This window comes from Clarias gariepinus, chromosome 3 (assembly GCF_024256425.1).
Source record: "Clarias gariepinus isolate MV-2021 ecotype Netherlands chromosome 3, CGAR_prim_01v2, whole genome shotgun sequence".
Classification (NCBI taxonomy): Eukaryota; Metazoa; Chordata; class Actinopteri; order Siluriformes; family Clariidae; genus Clarias; species Clarias gariepinus.
Window position 1 is genome coordinate 31,419,567 of NC_071102.1, and position 17,865 is coordinate 31,437,431.

At 38.3% G+C, this 17,865-nt stretch overlaps 2 protein-coding genes across 4 annotated transcripts in view; both read left to right on the forward strand.

Moving 5' to 3' along the window:
- The first annotated feature begins 9,802 nt into the window (after window positions 1-9,802).
- Window positions 9,803-12,814, forward strand: si:ch73-345f18.3 (uncharacterized). Its single transcript, XM_053493111.1, has 4 exons — window positions 9,803-9,896; window positions 10,269-10,326; window positions 10,465-10,674; window positions 10,987-12,814. Exons 1-4 carry the CDS (start codon window positions 9,840-9,842, stop codon window positions 11,355-11,357), a joined length of 696 nt encoding a protein of 231 aa, XP_053349086.1. The 5' UTR covers window positions 9,803-9,839; the 3' UTR covers window positions 11,358-12,814.
- A 1,563-nt stretch (window positions 12,815-14,377) lies between these two features.
- Window positions 14,378-17,865, forward strand: part of hycc1 (hyccin PI4KA lipid kinase complex subunit 1) — a 42,916-nt gene continuing 39,428 nt past the window's right edge. For all 3 annotated transcript variants that reach the window (XR_008357776.1, XM_053492046.1, XM_053492045.1), the window contains exon 1: window positions 14,378-14,521. The gene's annotated coding sequence lies outside the window, so the exon portion shown is untranslated. The remainder of the gene's footprint in view (window positions 14,522-17,865) is intronic.

Sequence of the window (17,865 nt, forward strand, 5' to 3'; positions counted from 1 at the left end):
TTATTTTTCCTTCATTGAGATATTGATTTATTGCTGATTAACACATTAGAATATAACAACTCATGTTGGATAGCAGTTTCCTACATTACCCACAATGCTTTTCTTTCTGGTGAAAGTGCTGCAGTGGAATTAGGCCTTCACTTGATCTCTACATAAACATAGTGATCCTTTACTCAGTACAGGTCTCTCACCTTATCACCTGCACAGGTTGTTCTATCAGCGCTATCGTGCTTGTGATTTTATAGATCATTATCTAACCAATTGCATTCTGGGACTTTGAGCCCAATGTTTGCACCAACGCTTTACTACAGTACTTCTGCGCTGGATTTCTCATTACTGTATATATATATATATATATATATATATATATATATATATAAAATGTGTTTGGCAAATTGCGAGTGCTTCAAGATCTTAACTACAGAAGCATTTGATGTTAGGTAACCTGACCATCCTCCTTTATGTCCCTTGTGACATCAGTGCGACATGCAACCAGGACGTCTCACGGAAATAGAATAGAATAGAGTCCAAAAATAGAAATGAAAAAAAAAAAAATTATGTTCAAAATTATATTTATATCCGAACACATTTCGCGTGTATGGAGGTTTTGGCGCAACTGTCTTTATGCTTTTTAGTCTTAAAAGCGTGTTGATGAATTGACACCCTCATGAGAATGTTATAGTTCTAGGATTATATGATTATATTTTTTAAGCTGATTTATTATTAAAACTTTTTGAATTTACAGAAAGGAAGTCTAACCTCAATTCATCACGTGAATATTTCAGAAAATAAACGCACATCTATCTATCTATCCATCTATCCGCTCGATTCTTTTCTTTCTTTTTTCTTTCTTTCTTCATTTCTGCCCAATTGGCGCCTTAGCGCGCGGCTTCTTTTTGCTTGTTTGTCAGCACAACAAACACCTGCATCCGGAGACAGAGCGGCTCTGCGTGCGCGGGCGAGAAAGAAAAAGCGAGCTGCGCATTTTTTTTTCCGTCCGTCAAACGCTTCTTTATTCCCCGGCGCTCCCATAAGCACGCCGAGCTTAACGACTCTCTGGATGACAGCGAAATGATACGGTGTGTGTGCAGGGAGGAGGAGAGGAAATCAGCCCGCGTGCCGCCACCCCGCCGCTCGGCACCGCGCGCACAGCAGGTAGCTCCATCCATCCCGCGGCGCAAAGCGCAAATTACAAACAGCTGTTGCACTATTGTTTAGAGTGCTGTCTTCTATAGTGCCACTTTTTTTCTTTAAGCATCCTCTTTGTGTGTGTGTGCGCGCGCGCGCTTGATGACATGCAGGAGGCTGCTAAGCTGAACAAACCACAAACACTTTTCCAGCAAACGGAGACAAATCATAAACCTAACCGATAATCATTTTGGAGGAAGTTAGCTTAACCAAAGAGTTTCTTTTTAAACTCAAATTCTAAACACTGTAGGCTGTATGTTTCCTGAAAGTTTTCTGAAATGACAGGCACTCTTATATACAGACACCTGGTTATGTGGATGCTGCTCGGCCACATTTACTTTTTTTTTTTTGGCTTACAGAAATCAGTGAGATACCAGGCAGAGTTTTGCCCAGTAAATAAATCTACAGTAACTATGCATAAAATTTTGGTAATAAAGTCCATATTTTTCGTACAAATTTATTAAAACAAAATGTACAGACTTTATTAAATAGGAAAATGAGCGCAAATCTTAAAATTTTAACATAGGCACCGTGGGCATCAACCAGTTTCCTCAAACAGTCGTGGATGGAATGCACTGAAGGTCGTCTGAAGGAAGTTGTTTGGGATATTGCTGAAAACCTCCTGAATCCATGCCTCCAAGTCCTCCAGTGTGCAAGTCCTTTTTGCACAGTCACACAGGAAAAATTACATGGAGTGACATCTGGACTTTGAAGGCCATTCATGAGGTCCCTGTTGTCCCGGGCAAAGTCTAGAAAAATGTTAGTCTGACCACGTGCGCACATTAAGAGCAAAATGGGGTGGTGCAACATCCTGCATGGAAATAAGGTTGCCAATGCTCTATAGCCATTAAATATTAGCTAGTTAATTATCACCCACTGTATAATCAAGACTGATAAGTTTGTGAGGAAAATGACACCTTCTTCTTGTCCCGTTAGGAGTCGCCACAGCGGGCTATTTGTCCCAAACTCTAACTCTTTCTACCACATCTTCCTTTGTCACTCTAACCTCCTGCATGTCCATAAACCTCTTTCTGAGCCTTCCTTTTCTATCCAAGCGTGGCAGCTCCATCTCTTTCTTCTCCTGATATACCCATCATGCTTCCTATGTACATGTCCAGACCATCATAATTTAGCCTATCTAACTTTGTTTCCAAATTGTCCTACTTGCAGTGTCCTTTTAATATACTCATTCCTAATCCTGTCCATTCTTGTCACTCCCAAAGCAAATCGCAGCATCTTCATCTCTGTCACCTCCAGCTGTGCATCCTGTTTGTTTATCAGCGGCAACGTCGCCAAACTGTACAACATTGTTGGGCTCATCACCATCTTACAAATTTTCCCTTTCATTCTTGATGATACCTTTTTTTTACTCAGTGCTTGAGAGTAACAACACACACAACTGCATGCACAGCATATGATCCCAGATAGCAAAATTATTATGACCCACTTCTGATACAAATCTACCACACTGGTGTGGCCCATATACCACATGGAAGATGCCAAAGGCACTCCTGACCAATTATTAAATATTTATAGATTGTGTGAACAACACATTATGACACATTTATTAAACACATTATTACCTGGGCAGCTGACTTAAAAACCTTTTAAAAAACCTTTTAAAAATCTTGTCTAGAATATTAAATGTATTATTATTATTTAAAATGTATTATTATTATTATTATTATTATTATTATTATTATTATTATATAGAGCACATCTTTGCTGGACATTTCTCACATAGATGTGGTACCTTTAATCAGTTTCACAAAGTTGTCTGTAACAAAAATGAGGCCAAAAAAAAAAAAAACATGTGGGGAATACTAAGTACCCCTTACTGCCAGGGGCTACTAATCATTAGCTCTTAATTAAGTAATCATCAGCAGGCATCCAGACCTGTTTAAAAGCAAGTTTTGGCAGTTTGCTGCTGGTCTGAAGCATTCAGGTGTGTGTGTTAACGCAATGCAAATAGGGAAAGTGTCAGGGTTGACCACTAGAGGGCGCCGTGTGCCAAAAGACTTTTGGACTCTTGGACTTCATGTCCCAGGATGCACCTCGGTCAGGTGATGGTGCACTCAACTGAACCGAGTTGGCTCATTAGTTTCTGTCAAAATAGTTTTGTTCTTGGTTCAGTTTTTGTTACTGTTGAAATGCTGTTTTGTTGGAGTTCTGGTTTGCCATAATTTCTAGGTTTAGTTTGTTCATGTTTAGAGTTTTGTGTTTGTTTATGTTTGTTTATTCTTATTAAAACCTATAAGTCTTAACCTCTGCGCTTATGCCATGCCTGCAACAGCAAATACCACACAATTGTGACAGAACAACATTTTCAATTTGGAAATTCCACAAGTGGGAAGCACTCAAGACTGCTTGAATCCCATCAAGCATGGGGAGAACATGCAAACTCACAAACTTACACACAGGGGCGAGTATTGAACCTGGCTGGGAATTGAACACAAACCCGTGCGACAGTGCTAGACAGTAAGCCACTGTACCACTGTTGGAAATTATTTATTTTCAACTTCCTATTGCAATATTACGTGGTGTACTATCTACAATCCAAAAGCAGTTTTCTTAAGAAGAAGAAGATTGAAAAAAAATGGAACTCAGTTAAATCCTAACACCTTCATCCCAAGGTCAGATCATGAAATGCTCAGAGAAATACAAAATGCTCAGAGAAATACAAAAAACCCCCAAAGCTATACAGGTCAGGGGTGGATCAGTGGTTAAGGCATTAATAGGCATGAATGTTAAAGTCCATGACAGAACAATTAGAAGAAGATTGAACAAGTATGATTTGCTTAATAGGATTGCCAGGAAAAAAAAACTTTTCAGTCTAAAAACAACATGAAAGCATGACAGAGGTTCACAAAACTGCATCTGAACAAACCACAAGGATTCTGGAACAATGTTTAATAGAAAGATGTAAAGGGCTGATGATTTGACCATAGCAGAGCTGTGCATGAGCAAATGTCAAAAAACATCAATGTGATCTCCTGTCAATAAGGCAGGCTGAATATCTTATTTCTAAATCAAGACATATGTCCTATGAGCATGGGGACAAGGCTGGGCGAACACTTGCTCATCAGCTAAGACAAAGGATTGCCAATCAGTCCATCCCTGTAACCAACAATGAGCAAGGCTTAAAAAATACTGATAGCCTTAAAATGTATGCTTGTTTCCAAAATTATTATCAGTCACTATATACTTCTGATTTATGTGTCCATCTTCTTTCCCTGGAGGCTTTTTTCAATAATATACATATCCCTTGCTATAGATCTAGTGACGGTTGCTGAATTGGAAGAAAATCTCTCACGGTGGAAGAGATAGCCTCAGCAATTAGATTTATGCAGAGTGGCATATCACCGGGAACGGATGGTTTCCCAACAGATTTCTCTAAAAAGATTTCAAAGCAGCTTTCTCCTTTATTGTTATCAGTTTTTGAAGAGTCACTTTCAGTAAAATCCCAACCACCAACCAAGCGTCAGGCAGTTATCTCATTAATCCTTAAAAAAGACAAGAACCCTCTCGAGTGTAGCTCATTCCGTCCAATCTCCCTTCTTAATATCGATGCCAAAGTGCTTGCTAAAGTCCTTGTACGGTGTTTAGAGTGGGTGTTGCCCTCCATCATATCACCTGACCAAACAGGATTTATTAAGAATCTTTATTATTTTTTTAACATCAGACGACTTTTGAATATTCTTTATGGCCCCTCTCCACCTGACACACTGAAGGTAGTTCTCTCATTGGATGCGGTAAAGGCATTTGATCGTGGAATGGGCTTATATCATGGATAAAACTTTTATACACGTCTCCATGTGCGTACTATAAAACAGCATATCTGCTTATTTTGAGCTTCAACGCGGCACGAGGCAGGGATGTCCTCTGTCTCCACTTCTATTTGCCGTCGCAATGAAACCACTTGCTTTAACTTTAAGACAAAGTGCCGATATTCAGAGTATTCAACGGACAGGATTGGAACATAAGGTTTCGCTTTATGCAGATGACATGTTATTATACTTGTCACAACCCCTGACAAACTTACCTAAGTTAGTGACTCCACTTACAGAGTTTGGCAAAATATCTGGCTATAAAGTTAATATCCAGAAAAGTGAACTAATGCCTGTTGGTGATGGGGTCAGTCTGTCATCTTTAAGCTCAATTCCCTTTAAAATTAGCCCTAAAAAAATTTTAATACCTTGGGATTTGGGTTACGCATGATCATAAAGACTTGTTCGGAGCCAATAATCCACCTCTTTTATCCAATCTAAAACAAGATCTAGAGCGTTGGGACCACCTCCATCTTTCATTGGGTGGAAGAATTAATACAATAAAAATGAGTGTATCGCCCAAGTTTTTGTATATTTTTCGAGCTTTCCGTTATTCTTAACAAAATCTTTCTTCTCCAAATTAAATAATCAGATTTCAACTTTTATTTGGAACAAAAAAACCACCAAGAATTTAAAGAAGTATCCTGCAGAGACCTCGTACAAAAGGAGGGATGGCACTTCCAAATTTCATGTATTATTACTGGGCAGCAAATGTAAGAGCGCTGATGTTCTGGTTAAATAATGACATTAATCCCCCTGTTTGGACAATTCTGGAGGGGGCCTCAGTTAGGCCCACTTCTCTAGTAGCATTATTGTGTTCTAAAATACTATTTATTTAACCAGTCTCTAGTTTGACCTCTAATCCAGTTGTTATACCTTCATTTAAAATATGGAATCAATTCAGACTATCGTTTTCCCTTAAAGAGTTACCGCAGGCTGCCCCAATTGCTAAAAATTACATGTTTGTTCCATCTATGATGGATGATGCCTTTAAAGTTTGGGCTAGAAAGGGTTTGGTCTCATTGTCCGAACTTAATATTGATGGAAATTTTGCATCCTTCAAACAGTTGGTACAGAAATACTGTTACAATGATGAGACGGCCTACCTGGAGGAGATTGTAAATCTGGAGAACTGGTGCCAGAGGAACAATCTCCTCCTGAGCGTCAGCAAGACAAAGGTGTGGACTTTAGTACAAAGCTGAGAGGAACTACCAGACCCCCGACCTGGTTTGGAAACAGCACCATGCAGGACAGACGAGCTCTACAGAGGGTGGTGCGATCAGCTGAGCGCATCATCAGCACCAAGCTCCCTGACCTGCACTTGATCTACAGCAAGCGGTGCTGGACCAAGGCCAGAAGGATCGTGAAGGACCTCAGCCATCCCAACAATGGACTGTTCTCTTTGTTGCCGTTTGGGAAGTGATTCCACTCCCTGAAGGCCAACACACAGAGACTGAGGGGGAGCTTCTTCCCGCAGGCGATTAGGTCTCTCAACCACAACACAACACAGGAGTAATATCTTTTAAAACATTGACATTGACTTGACAATCATGAACACATTCATGCAATACATATTTATATATCTGACCATTGCACATGACACTTTCTCAAGTCACTTTTTATGCATATTTGCACAGCCATTTCCACTTTAAAATTTATATATATATTTTATTTCCCTTCCCCCCTATATTTCTATATTTTGTAATATTTTTATTATACCCTTACTTGTACAGTTTATTTTACTAGTTAAATTTTCTTTCGTATTTCTTTTTATTAATATTTCTTTCTTATATATATATATATATATATATATAGTTTTTTTTTTCTTTTTAAGGTCACTGGCGGTCGTACAAGCATTTCACTGCATATCGTACTGTGTATGACTGTGTATGTGACAATTAAAATTGGAATTTGAATTTGAATACAACATTCCCAAATCACATTTTTATAGATACTTGCAGCTTTGGAACTTTGTGGCATTGAATTCTAATAATTTTCCACTATTCCCTCCACTTTCTTTATTAGATTCAATATTTGAATGTAAATCAGTCCAAAAACAAATTATACACAGGATTTATGAAATGCTTAATATGTATGATCCAACACCCTTAGATTTACTCAGAAATAAATGGGAGACAGATTGAGATGAACCAATTTTAAAGGAAATCTGGCACAACATAATACAGGGAATTTTCTCATCATCTATTTGTCTTAGACATGTTGTAATACAATTTAAGATTGTGCATCGTCTACATTGGTCAAAAGTAAGACTTTTTAAGATTAAAGCTGATATAGACACCACATCTGACGGATGCAGGCAGGCTCCTGCAACTCTGCTGCATATGTTCTGGACTTGTCCAAGACTCTACATGTACATGAAAATTAAAATATTGGCCTTCTGCTCCCTTTTGGCTAGGAGATAAAGTTTGACTAAATGGAAAATCCCTGATCCACCAACATTTAGCCACTGGATAAGAGAAGTGATGTACTGTCTTAAACTGGAGAAAATTAGGTAGACAGTTAGAGGGTCTACTGGCACATTTTATAGTATTAGGCAGTCTTTTTTAACTTTTGCTGAGGGCATAAACGCAGATAATATTGTACTGGACATAATAATTTTTTATGAACATCTGATTGTTATGGCATCCTTGTGTTTGACTGGTGTTGGGGGGTGGATGGGGGGTTTGGTTTTGTGTTCTCTTTTGTTGTGTTTTTTTTTCTGTAAAAACACTGTTTTGTTTTTGGCATCATTTTTGTTAAATAAATAATGGCACGGTGAGCAAAAGTTATATGTTGTTTGTGTGAGGTTGTATTTGTTTAATATTAAAAGCTGCTACAGATGATTTTTATTATGTTTCAACACAGAAACATACAGAATTAAAAGAGTAATGCGTACTAACGTTTGCACATGACTGTATTATTTTGTGTGAAATTGTGCGTTAAATTTCCGTTGTCTTATAAAGGCCTTTACAGGAAAAAGGTCTTTATTGTGAGCTGGTTCAATCATGTGCACTTACAGTTTTAAAAACATTTTAAATGTTCATTTAAATGAACATGCTATTATAGTGACACTAATAATGAGTGTGTTACTGTGTTAGTAGTGTATCAGATACAAAAACAGAGTGGTTTTGAGGTGGTGGCTAACCAAAACGTTCCATCTAGCAGCAGCAGCTATCATGTGGAGATAGTGGAAGACACACACACACACACACACACACACACACACACACACACACAGATTAAAAGCCATCCAAATGTCTAACTGTGGTTAAATGGTGTCCCCTAGTGTTTTGTACATATACTTTATTACATAGGGGAATAGGGAACTTTTATTCACAACTATAAAACATTTTATTCATTTGGCTTTCATTGGAACATCGGGCAGTATTACTTATTATCATATGTAGCTTACAGAATAAATAAAGAAATTAGTCAGTCAGTCACTCAGTCATGATCTATACAGCTATATCCCGGATTGCGTGGGGCCTGGAGCCTATCCCAGGAAACTTAGGGCATGAGGCAGGTCACACCCTGAACAGGGTCCCAATCCATTCCAGGGCACAAAAACACCACAGGCAATTTAGGGACACCCATTAGCCTATCAAGCACGGGGAGAAGATTCAAACTCCATACACACAGGGGCAAGAATCAAACCTGGCAGGGAATCGAACCTGTACTCTGGAGGTGCACAGTGACAGTGCTTAACACTAAGCCACCATGCCGGAGATGGAAACTATTTAAAGTTATTTTCAACTTTCTAATGCAATATTACATGGTGTATTATCTATAACCTAAAAGCAATTTCCTCAAGTGTACTTATAAAGAAAGTTGAAAAAAAAAATGGAATTCAGTCAAAATGATCCAGATTTTTACACTCACCAGCCACTTTATTAGGAACACTTGACCCCTGTTCATTCATGCCTTTAAATTCAATCAGCTGATTATTTGGCAGCAGTGCAATACATAAAACCATTTGTGATCTCAGCGACTATGGCTAGTGCATGGCTGTTAATTACAGGTGAGTTGGTTTAAGTTTTTCAGAAACTACTGATCTCATGGGATTCTTATGCAAAAAAAAAATGTAATAAATTGCAATCGTGCAAAGGGGGAAAGCAACACCAAAAATCTTGAGCTGGATGGGCCACAATAGCAGAAGACCACATGTTGTTTCTCTCATGTACTGTGTGCCACGAACAGGAATCTGAGACATTCCACCAAAAATGTCATCTGGTCTTTTCTGGCCATTCTCCTGTGCCCTCTGTCATTAATAATCAGTTTCAGCCCCCTGAAGCATTAACAGTTTTGTGTGTGAAAATCTTTAAAATACTTTACCCAGTTTTTACCCTGGTTGTGGTCACTGAGATTTTACACTGTATGTATAGCTGTATAGAGGTGTTCCTAATAAAATGGACGTGTGTAGTTTTGTTTCTAAATCCTGACTTCCTGAGCTGTCTTCGAAGGCCCTGACACACACACGCTATGCATTTTGCTAAAGATCACCTTTACTCACTCACTCATTGTCTATACCACTTTATCCTGTTTAGTGTCACAGGGACCTGGAGCCTATCCCAGGAGGCTTAGGGCACGAGGCGGGGTACACACACACACACACACACACACACATACACACTATGGGCAATTTCGAGGATCACCTTTACGCGTGATGAAATCAATAAACAAGAGCGCCCTCTGGTGGATTGTTACTTTAACAGTCATTAAAACACGTTGGGCAGGTGAGCTCTCTATCACGTGATCCTCGTGACTCTGACGTCGCCGCGAACTTTTCACAACAGTTTATTTCCCAAAACTTCCTTCTCCGCTAAAATGGACCGTTTGCGCTTCGTGTGCTGCTGTCTACAAAGTCAGTCCTCAGAGGAAGAGGTAAGACACTCAGGCCAGGTCTGTTTATTGAATTAAAAAGTGGAAAGTAATTATAATATTAAAGAATGAACACTCTTACCTGTATAGACTCTGTGTTTAATCAGTGTGCACTTGAGTAGACGTTTATTAAGGATCAAACACATACGTCACGAATAAAGAAGTCAGTGTAGCAGTTATGTGTAAAATAATTCAAACAAAAAAGTTTTATATTTATTTGCATAGATACATACATATACATATATATTTCCATAACCGCACCTAAGAAAATGAACACAGTTCAACACAGTGTTTCAAAGCAAGAAAAAAAAAAATACTCAGAGAATGCTTTGCTGTAAAATAAATTAAAAACTGTATCCTATCACTATTTTTCAGACGCAGCCTATACTTGGAGCGCCAGCATCTGCACGAACATTTCATTCATCCCATAATGGTAAGGCTGATTTAAAACGATCTGTCTTCATTTATTTTATAGAAACAACTCTATATATAGATAACATTTTATCTTATTCTGCAAACATGTTTTTGCGTATCTGAACACTAACACGACACACACAATGTTCTTGTTCAGATGGGCAGTGCGGAAGTGGCAGGGTTACTGTGCGGCATGTTGGTGTGCCAGATCTGGATCAGCGCTTTACCGACTTTGCAGAAACCTTTAACCATCAGCAGGAACACTATGAGTGTATGCAGGAAAAGCGGAGAGCTCTGCTGTACCGCTACCGCTGTGCCCCTGACAGCAGCCTGTCTGAGTGCCTGCAGAAGATTAAAGATGAACATGGTGAGTCAGAGCAGGGTGATGCCGAGCCTCCAGCAGGTGGCAGTGGGAGATCAGATTTAGGAGATTTAATATATTTTAAACAATCTGTTGTAAGCACAAGTGTTTCTTTTACATCCTGTTTAATGTATTTAATGGCGGGTGGAAAAAATGCATGCAGGATCAGGGTTCCTCTCAAGCAAAAACTAAGAGGGGTGAATACTTGTGCACACAACTGAGATTCTGATGTTTCTTTTTCCACACTTGTGTTCCCCTTAAGGCATTTTTTTATTTTATTTTTTTAATTAAACTTTGTCTGTCTTCAACCCCATCCAGACGAACACCAGATCAGTCTGCAGATGAAAGGCTTTGACTTCAGCTTGGCTGTAACACCAGACGATCCGGTGCCTGACAAGCTGAAGCAAACGCGGGAGAACATCAAGGAACTGTGTCAAGCTGTCAAAGCCATCATGGGGGCCGAGCTCAAGCTCGAGAAGATGATGACCTGGCTGTTAAACTCAGAAAAGAGCCTGAGTGAAAAGGTGAATACGGAAGCTAAGACACACCAGGATTCTAAACGACTGGGAGACAACTTAAAGGAGAATCTGCATGAGACGTCGAGAGCCAAAGTGCTCAGTCCTCGCTACAAGGAAGAGGCTGGAAAACTTTTCGACGAGGTGGCCCTGCTGTCTGGGGTCCAGAATTAGTTTCTCAGCATGAGAAACAAAAACGGACATGATTAGAATGAGTCAAGGATAATTTAGGAAATATATACAGTATAATCATGTACCTGTTCAATTATCCAAGCTGATTTGTTTAGATGTTGTTGATTTATTTTCCATAACAGCAGCTTGGAAGGTAGTTTCAGCTGCAAAAATCACAGGTATATATTAATGCACTTTTGTTCTATTATTGTTTCTATGGTAACAGCTTACACAGGGACTTGCATGAAAGAGCTCTGCATAGACATAAAAAATGTAACTGTTATGGTTATAGGCGGCACAGTGGCATAGTGGTTAGCACTGTGGCGTCACACCTCCAGGGTCAAGGGTTTGAATGCCGCCTCAGGTTTGTGTGTAAAGTTTGCATGTTCTCCTCGTGCTTCATGACTTTCTTTCAGATATTCATTCCTGTTTCCTCCCCCAGTCCAAAGACATGCAGGTTAGGTTAATTGGCTTTTCCAGATTTCCCTTAGCATGTGTAGGCGTGTTTTGGTGCCCTGTCATGGATTGGTGGTATAGATAGGTTAAGCGGTATAGAAGATAAATGAATAATATGGTTATGTTTTATGTAAGAAGACATATTTAATATTTATGGAAGGAGTCTCAAGTGTCAGCACTTTGCAACAGGCAGAGGATGTTGAGGAAAGAGGATTTTGCTTTTATATATTCCACCATTTTTGGAGAAGCACATTTGTGAGGTCAGACACTAATGTTGAATGAAAAGGTCGGCCTCACAGTCTCACTGAATGTGAATGAATTTATGTAGAGTTTGTCAGTAATTAAAAAAATATATATATTTTATGATAATAATCCTTTAATATTCCTTTTACTTATATAATTTGTTCCATCATTTGCTGTTAGTCTAGATAAATGAGTTTGAATATGTAATAGAACATTTACCACTTAAACCAGTTATAAAAACAATAACTGTATTTGCAATGTGTTTCAACAAGTTGTGCATCCCTGATAAAATAGCATTATGTGTTAGATTTTAATGTATTACTATTTGTGACATGATTTTATAACAATAATCAGCTTTAGGATGTTAATGTCCTGTCACGAAGTACATTACAGCATGGACATTACACGAAGGAATGTTTATTTTCCCATTACAGCATGTCCTTACATTATGTCTTGCATTCTAGGCTGAAATTGACTGACATTTGCATCTAAGAAAACATATAGAACTTTACAAATTCTTGGAGTTTGTGTAATAAATGTTAACATGTAGATTACAGCTTATGTATCATTTTAAGGACATGTACTGTATATAACAACTTATTTAAGTATGTTTGTGTAATTAGATAAGGAGATCATATATACATGTGTAATATTTATATGATTGTGTGTATGATTAACAAAATTAAATGCCTCTTTGTGGAAGAGGAAAGATATTGATTTTAGTGAATTAGAGTAGAATTTCTACTTGTTATTTTTGCTGAGTTTTTCCTAGTGTAGAGAAAGTAGGCTTATGATAATAAAAAGGAAAAATGAAATGTAGCTGATGCGGATGGCCGTCTTAGTGGTATTTGTATATTTCTAGGATGATTTGTGTTCCGCATGTACTGTAATATCCTTTTTAGGAAGCAAGTCTCTGTTATGGTCTTTGGCTTTTACTGTAGCTGGTCAGTGAGCAAAATATTGGCAAATTTTATATATAAATATTTATATTATACATTTTGTAATTTTTTAACAGGATCAACAACTGAGGAAATACATAATAAGCTGGAGAATAACATCATCTGCAATGTGCTTGTGTACAACATATAAGATTATTTCTATTTATTATTTACATTAGTGATCATATTTTTACTGTAATTATTATATACAGTATGTATATATACCGTATATATATATAGCAAACATATAAATTGTTCTATAAATGCACCTAAAAAGCAAATATGTTTGTCGTGGATGTTCATCCAGCAATTTGTATTGCTTATAGTAATATCATATGGTTGTGTTATACAGTATGGTTATCTGCAAAACTTTGCATCCTCCATGGGTTCTGGCTGAAAAAGGGAGCATACAGATTGTTACCTTTACAATTGCACTTGCACTGATACAAGGAAAGCAGAGATCATTCTTTCATTCATCTCCTATACTTCTTATCCTGTCATGGGAAGCCTGGAGCCTATTTTAGCAGACTTTGAGCACGAGGCAGAGTACACATCTGACAAGGTTACAGTCAATTGCAGCGTGCACACACGTTCACACATAACAGGCAATATGGAAATGCCATTTAGTCTATTCTGCATGTCTTTGGACTGTAGGAGAAAACAGGAGTACCCAGAGGAAACCCACCAAGTAAGGGAGAACATGCAAACTCCACACACACAGACTTGAGGAGAGATTTAAACCATCAATCTTGTGAGGCTACAGTGCTAAAACAACAAAAAATGTATATAATAAAATATCTTTTCTCTTTCTCTCTCTCTTTCTCTCTCTCTCCACACACACACACACACACACACACACACATACTATTATATATAAACTATATCTTTAAATCCAAAATAAGTTTAACAGAAAAAACATACTCAAATACAGAATAGAATTAAATAAAAAAAGTAAAAAATAAAGCCATTAAGCTTATTAAAATAATAAAACGAAAATAAAACGTTTCTACATAAAGTAGATAAAACAAGAGGATGCATTTTCAGTAAAATTCCGATTTCATCGTTTCAATTTCTTTTATTATACAGAGATTGTACAGAGCATTTGAGACATACTTATTAAAGTTTGCTTTTAATTAGAAATGATATTTATTCAGTGTCTGAAAACTATACTAAAATAATTTACATGTGCACACTAGCTTGTGTAACTGACTTAATAAAAAAAAACGGACACAACCTATCACATTGATGGAAATTTAAAAGTCCCGCCCTTTCTCGAATCTGATTGGCTGCTATTTGTAGCGACTCGCGTGCGCTTTATATAGTCCACGCCCATTGGTTCATCTTGTTGTCTATTACAAAAAATACCCGTAATCTAAGGTAGTTTGAATTGTGAAAGCAGTGGAGATGAACGCGGTGATGTTGCTGAATTATTGAGGCGGCGCGGTTGTGAAGTAACGGATATCTGTCTCTCGGTGGGAAAGAGAGCGAAAAAACCGACAGAAAAGAAGGAAATATGAAGATGGCATGAAAGTGAGTATTAGCTTAAGCACTGACTATGACCTTAGCTAGATGCTAACTCGTTAGTAGATAGATAGTGAGCAGTGAGCCACATGGAGCGGCTGCACCGCCCTAACTGCTGTTAGACATTTATGGTAAAATTAATAAAACTGGTGTGTACGATTAAACAAATAACGTTAATGAAGCTTTATCTCAATTATTGGGTTAAACTGTACAGATAACTGGCGAGTGTAGAAAGTCAGAAGCAGATGCTGTCATACAGGCGTCTATTTAAACTTCATAACTTCATGTTATTCTTTCTCCATGGGGTGTGTTTAAACTGAGTAAAGTGACCCTAAGTTTATATTATAGCCCTTTTTATTTGCTCAGGTTTAGTTCCAGAGCCAGTGTGAGCTTTTTACGTCTTTTAAACGTCAGAACTATTGGCACCCTGCAATATAACAAGCTTCTTTCAGGGGGATATTCACATATTTCTGCATGTTTTTGCATATTCATTGTTCCATCTTAAACACTTACACATCAAAACTTGTTACATTAACGGGGAAATCTTCTCTAAAACACTTTATTAAATAGAGGAAAAATTTACATTTATATACGAGATTGTATCTTCTATTCACTTTTATATCGAATGCAAACCTCAGATAATCAACAATGCACTGAGTAGTTGGTTAAGGAGGAAGTTACTTGCTTTTGTAGAAATCACCAAAAGTTTAATAAGAGGAACAAACAAAGTTGGAACAAACAACAGTAATCAGTGATTGGTTGTTGGGAACAGTGCTGGAATGATTTGGTTACCAGGTCGATGCTGACTGATGATTTGGTTCCTGGGAACAACACTGATCAGGGATGTGGTTACTGGAAATGACAGTAACTGGAGTTTGGGGCTAAGGAATGACTGGTGGTTGGGTCCTGTAAACGACAATGGCAGCCATATGACTCCCAGGTAAGGACGCTAGCTTATTTTTCGTTTCTGGTAATGACGCTGATTGGAATTCGGTTCTCAGGGACAGTGCTAATTGGAGTTCGGTGTTCCAGGGACGGTGCTGACCAGAATTCTCTCCCAGTTGACAGGCGTTCATTTCCCAGAGGACGACACCAATAAACAGGCGTTGGTTTCCAGGGGAACAATGATGAAGGGTGTTTGGTTCGCAGGGGTATGCTACTGATTGCTAATGGGCACCCTTGGTTTCCCAGGAAGGGGGCTGACGTGCGTTTGGTTCCCGGGGTCTGATGGCCATCTGGTTCCTGGAGGACGCTCCTGACGGGTGTTCAGTTCTTTTCTCGGGTCACAATGTCTATGGGTGTCCCAGGGGACGATACTGACAGGCACTCTGTCTGACCATTTTGTTATTTTATGTTATTTTTTGCAACAAATTCCTAAGCATGAGGTCATAACATCTTTTTCCGTTATTCTGACTAACACCCCCCACTGATATCTCTTATGAACTTATTTTTTTTAGCTTTTTATACATCTTAATTATAATTAATAGTAATCATAATTTACTTACTGTGCCTTTCTCTCGTCTACATGGTGTGCTGTTGTGGTCAATTGATCCTGTTTCTTTTTCCAGCTCAGCGGTCAGTTTTGGTTTGATTAGTACGAGCAAGTACTGCTCTGGGGTTAAAATCCAAACACTATCCGCTAAAGATTGTCAGACATGTTATTTATTTTGTTAGTGATTTTAAATGTTGAAGATTCCAGGGCTGGAGGCTTTACTGAGGGCTCTATCATCAGAGCTCAGTCTGACATCTGAATGCAGTGTGTGTTTGTCTTTTTTTTTTTTTTTTAGTTTAATTTAAAGTTATCTCTAGTTTCATCTGGTGGGAATCAGGCTCATAAGAATAGTTTCGTAATGATTCTTCATGCTTGCTGCTGGATATGAGGATATTTGTCTGGGGAAGAGAGGGAGAGATTATTTCTGGCTTTATATAACAATATCATCTGGAAATTAAATTAGAGAGGTGCTGGGCTTCATTACACATACTAAAATTATCACACCCTCCAGTGTGTGGTAAAGAGATTAGACTTTTGATGTCTATGTGCAGCTATTATTTGAAGAGTCCAAAGACATTGGTCTCGTCTAGTTAGCGTAGACTTCCTGTTAGCTGAAACCTGTTTAGCTGAAACCTGTCTCCTTTGTCCTCTTCCATCATCACCAATGCGTTTCTGTCTGCAGAACTGATTCTTACTGGATGTCTTTACGGTAGGAAATACATTTTCTTGTTTAAAATACTTACCCTCAGGCTCGTCCTGATATTTTGGAAACCGAAAATGCATTTCTCGTCATTTTTTTTATGGAAGATTTTTATGTCTTGTGTTTGTGCATTAGGCCAAACCAACTGACATTTCAGCGTCCATAAAGTTTTTCATCCTTTTATATTATATGTAGGTTTTATTCACTGCTTTTATCCAGGGACTTTAAGCAGCACTGATCTACAGTACTGTGTGTGCATGTCTGAGACAAGAAAGAAGGGTGAGTGTTCTGTGGAAGAGTTGGGTTTCTAGCTTCTACAAAAAGCAGTGTTGTGTAATAACACCAATAATAACAATGCAGAGGCTTTCGAAAGTGTCGCAATATATGAACACTTTGCGAAATTGTGTTGCATTCTCGCAAGAAAATGAGCACGGTTAAGAAATTTATTAAGTAATAGTGTGGCTGAAAGCCAAGACTAAACTGACCTCTGTATTTTGGCGTGCATTGCAGCATTCGCTGTACGAGGACGAGAGATGGAAACGTGTGATAACGCAGTCAATAACACCTGCCGTCCCACACCTGTTGATAAGCAAAAAGGCGCCGTGCTGTTTAGTTGTAGGTCAGGCTAAGTCAATGAAAGTACAGGCAAAGTAAACAGTGAACTTCAAGGACTTAAGCTTTAATCTCATGTCCTGTAGGAATGAACAGTATACAGCACTATACAGTCTGTATGGCGATTATATTAAAGAAATGGGAACCCGTTTTACTATGACAGGCTGCTAAAAAAAAAAATTATGTACCAACCTCAGCAGCAACCTCATTTCCCCTCGTTTGTTCCAACCACTCAACATTCAGCATCAGCTGAATCAAGGTCAAGACTTTTGCACAGTACTGTCTAATACAATAATAAATGGGATCACGTTTACGTCCAAAGGTTTTTATAAAAGTCAATGATTAATAAGATAATGCCCCTCATTCCTCAGAGTCTCATGGTAACAAACACAGATTAGAACGGCATCTCACGGTTAAATTGCCAGATGTGTGAATTCAAAGCTTCATTGCAGTGAGTGTTATTAAAAAACTTTACTAGGATGTGCATTACGATGTGTGTAATTGTACTGCCTAATGTGTGTGCCAGGAGGAAGTTGGTTCTTTTGTTTA

Excerpts from the sequence above, each read along its gene's own strand:
- si:ch73-345f18.3 (XM_053493111.1), top strand. The coding sequence starts at position 9,840 with ATGGACCGTTTGCGCTTCGTGTGCTGCTGTCTACAAAGTCAGTCCTCA. Across the intron at positions 10,327-10,464 it reads ATTTCATTCATCCCATAATG|ATGGGCAGTGCGGAAGTGGC; the intron begins GTAAGGCTGATT and ends GTTCTTGTTCAG. Across the intron at positions 10,675-10,986 it reads GAAGATTAAAGATGAACATG|ACGAACACCAGATCAGTCTG; the intron begins GTGAGTCAGAGC and ends AACCCCATCCAG.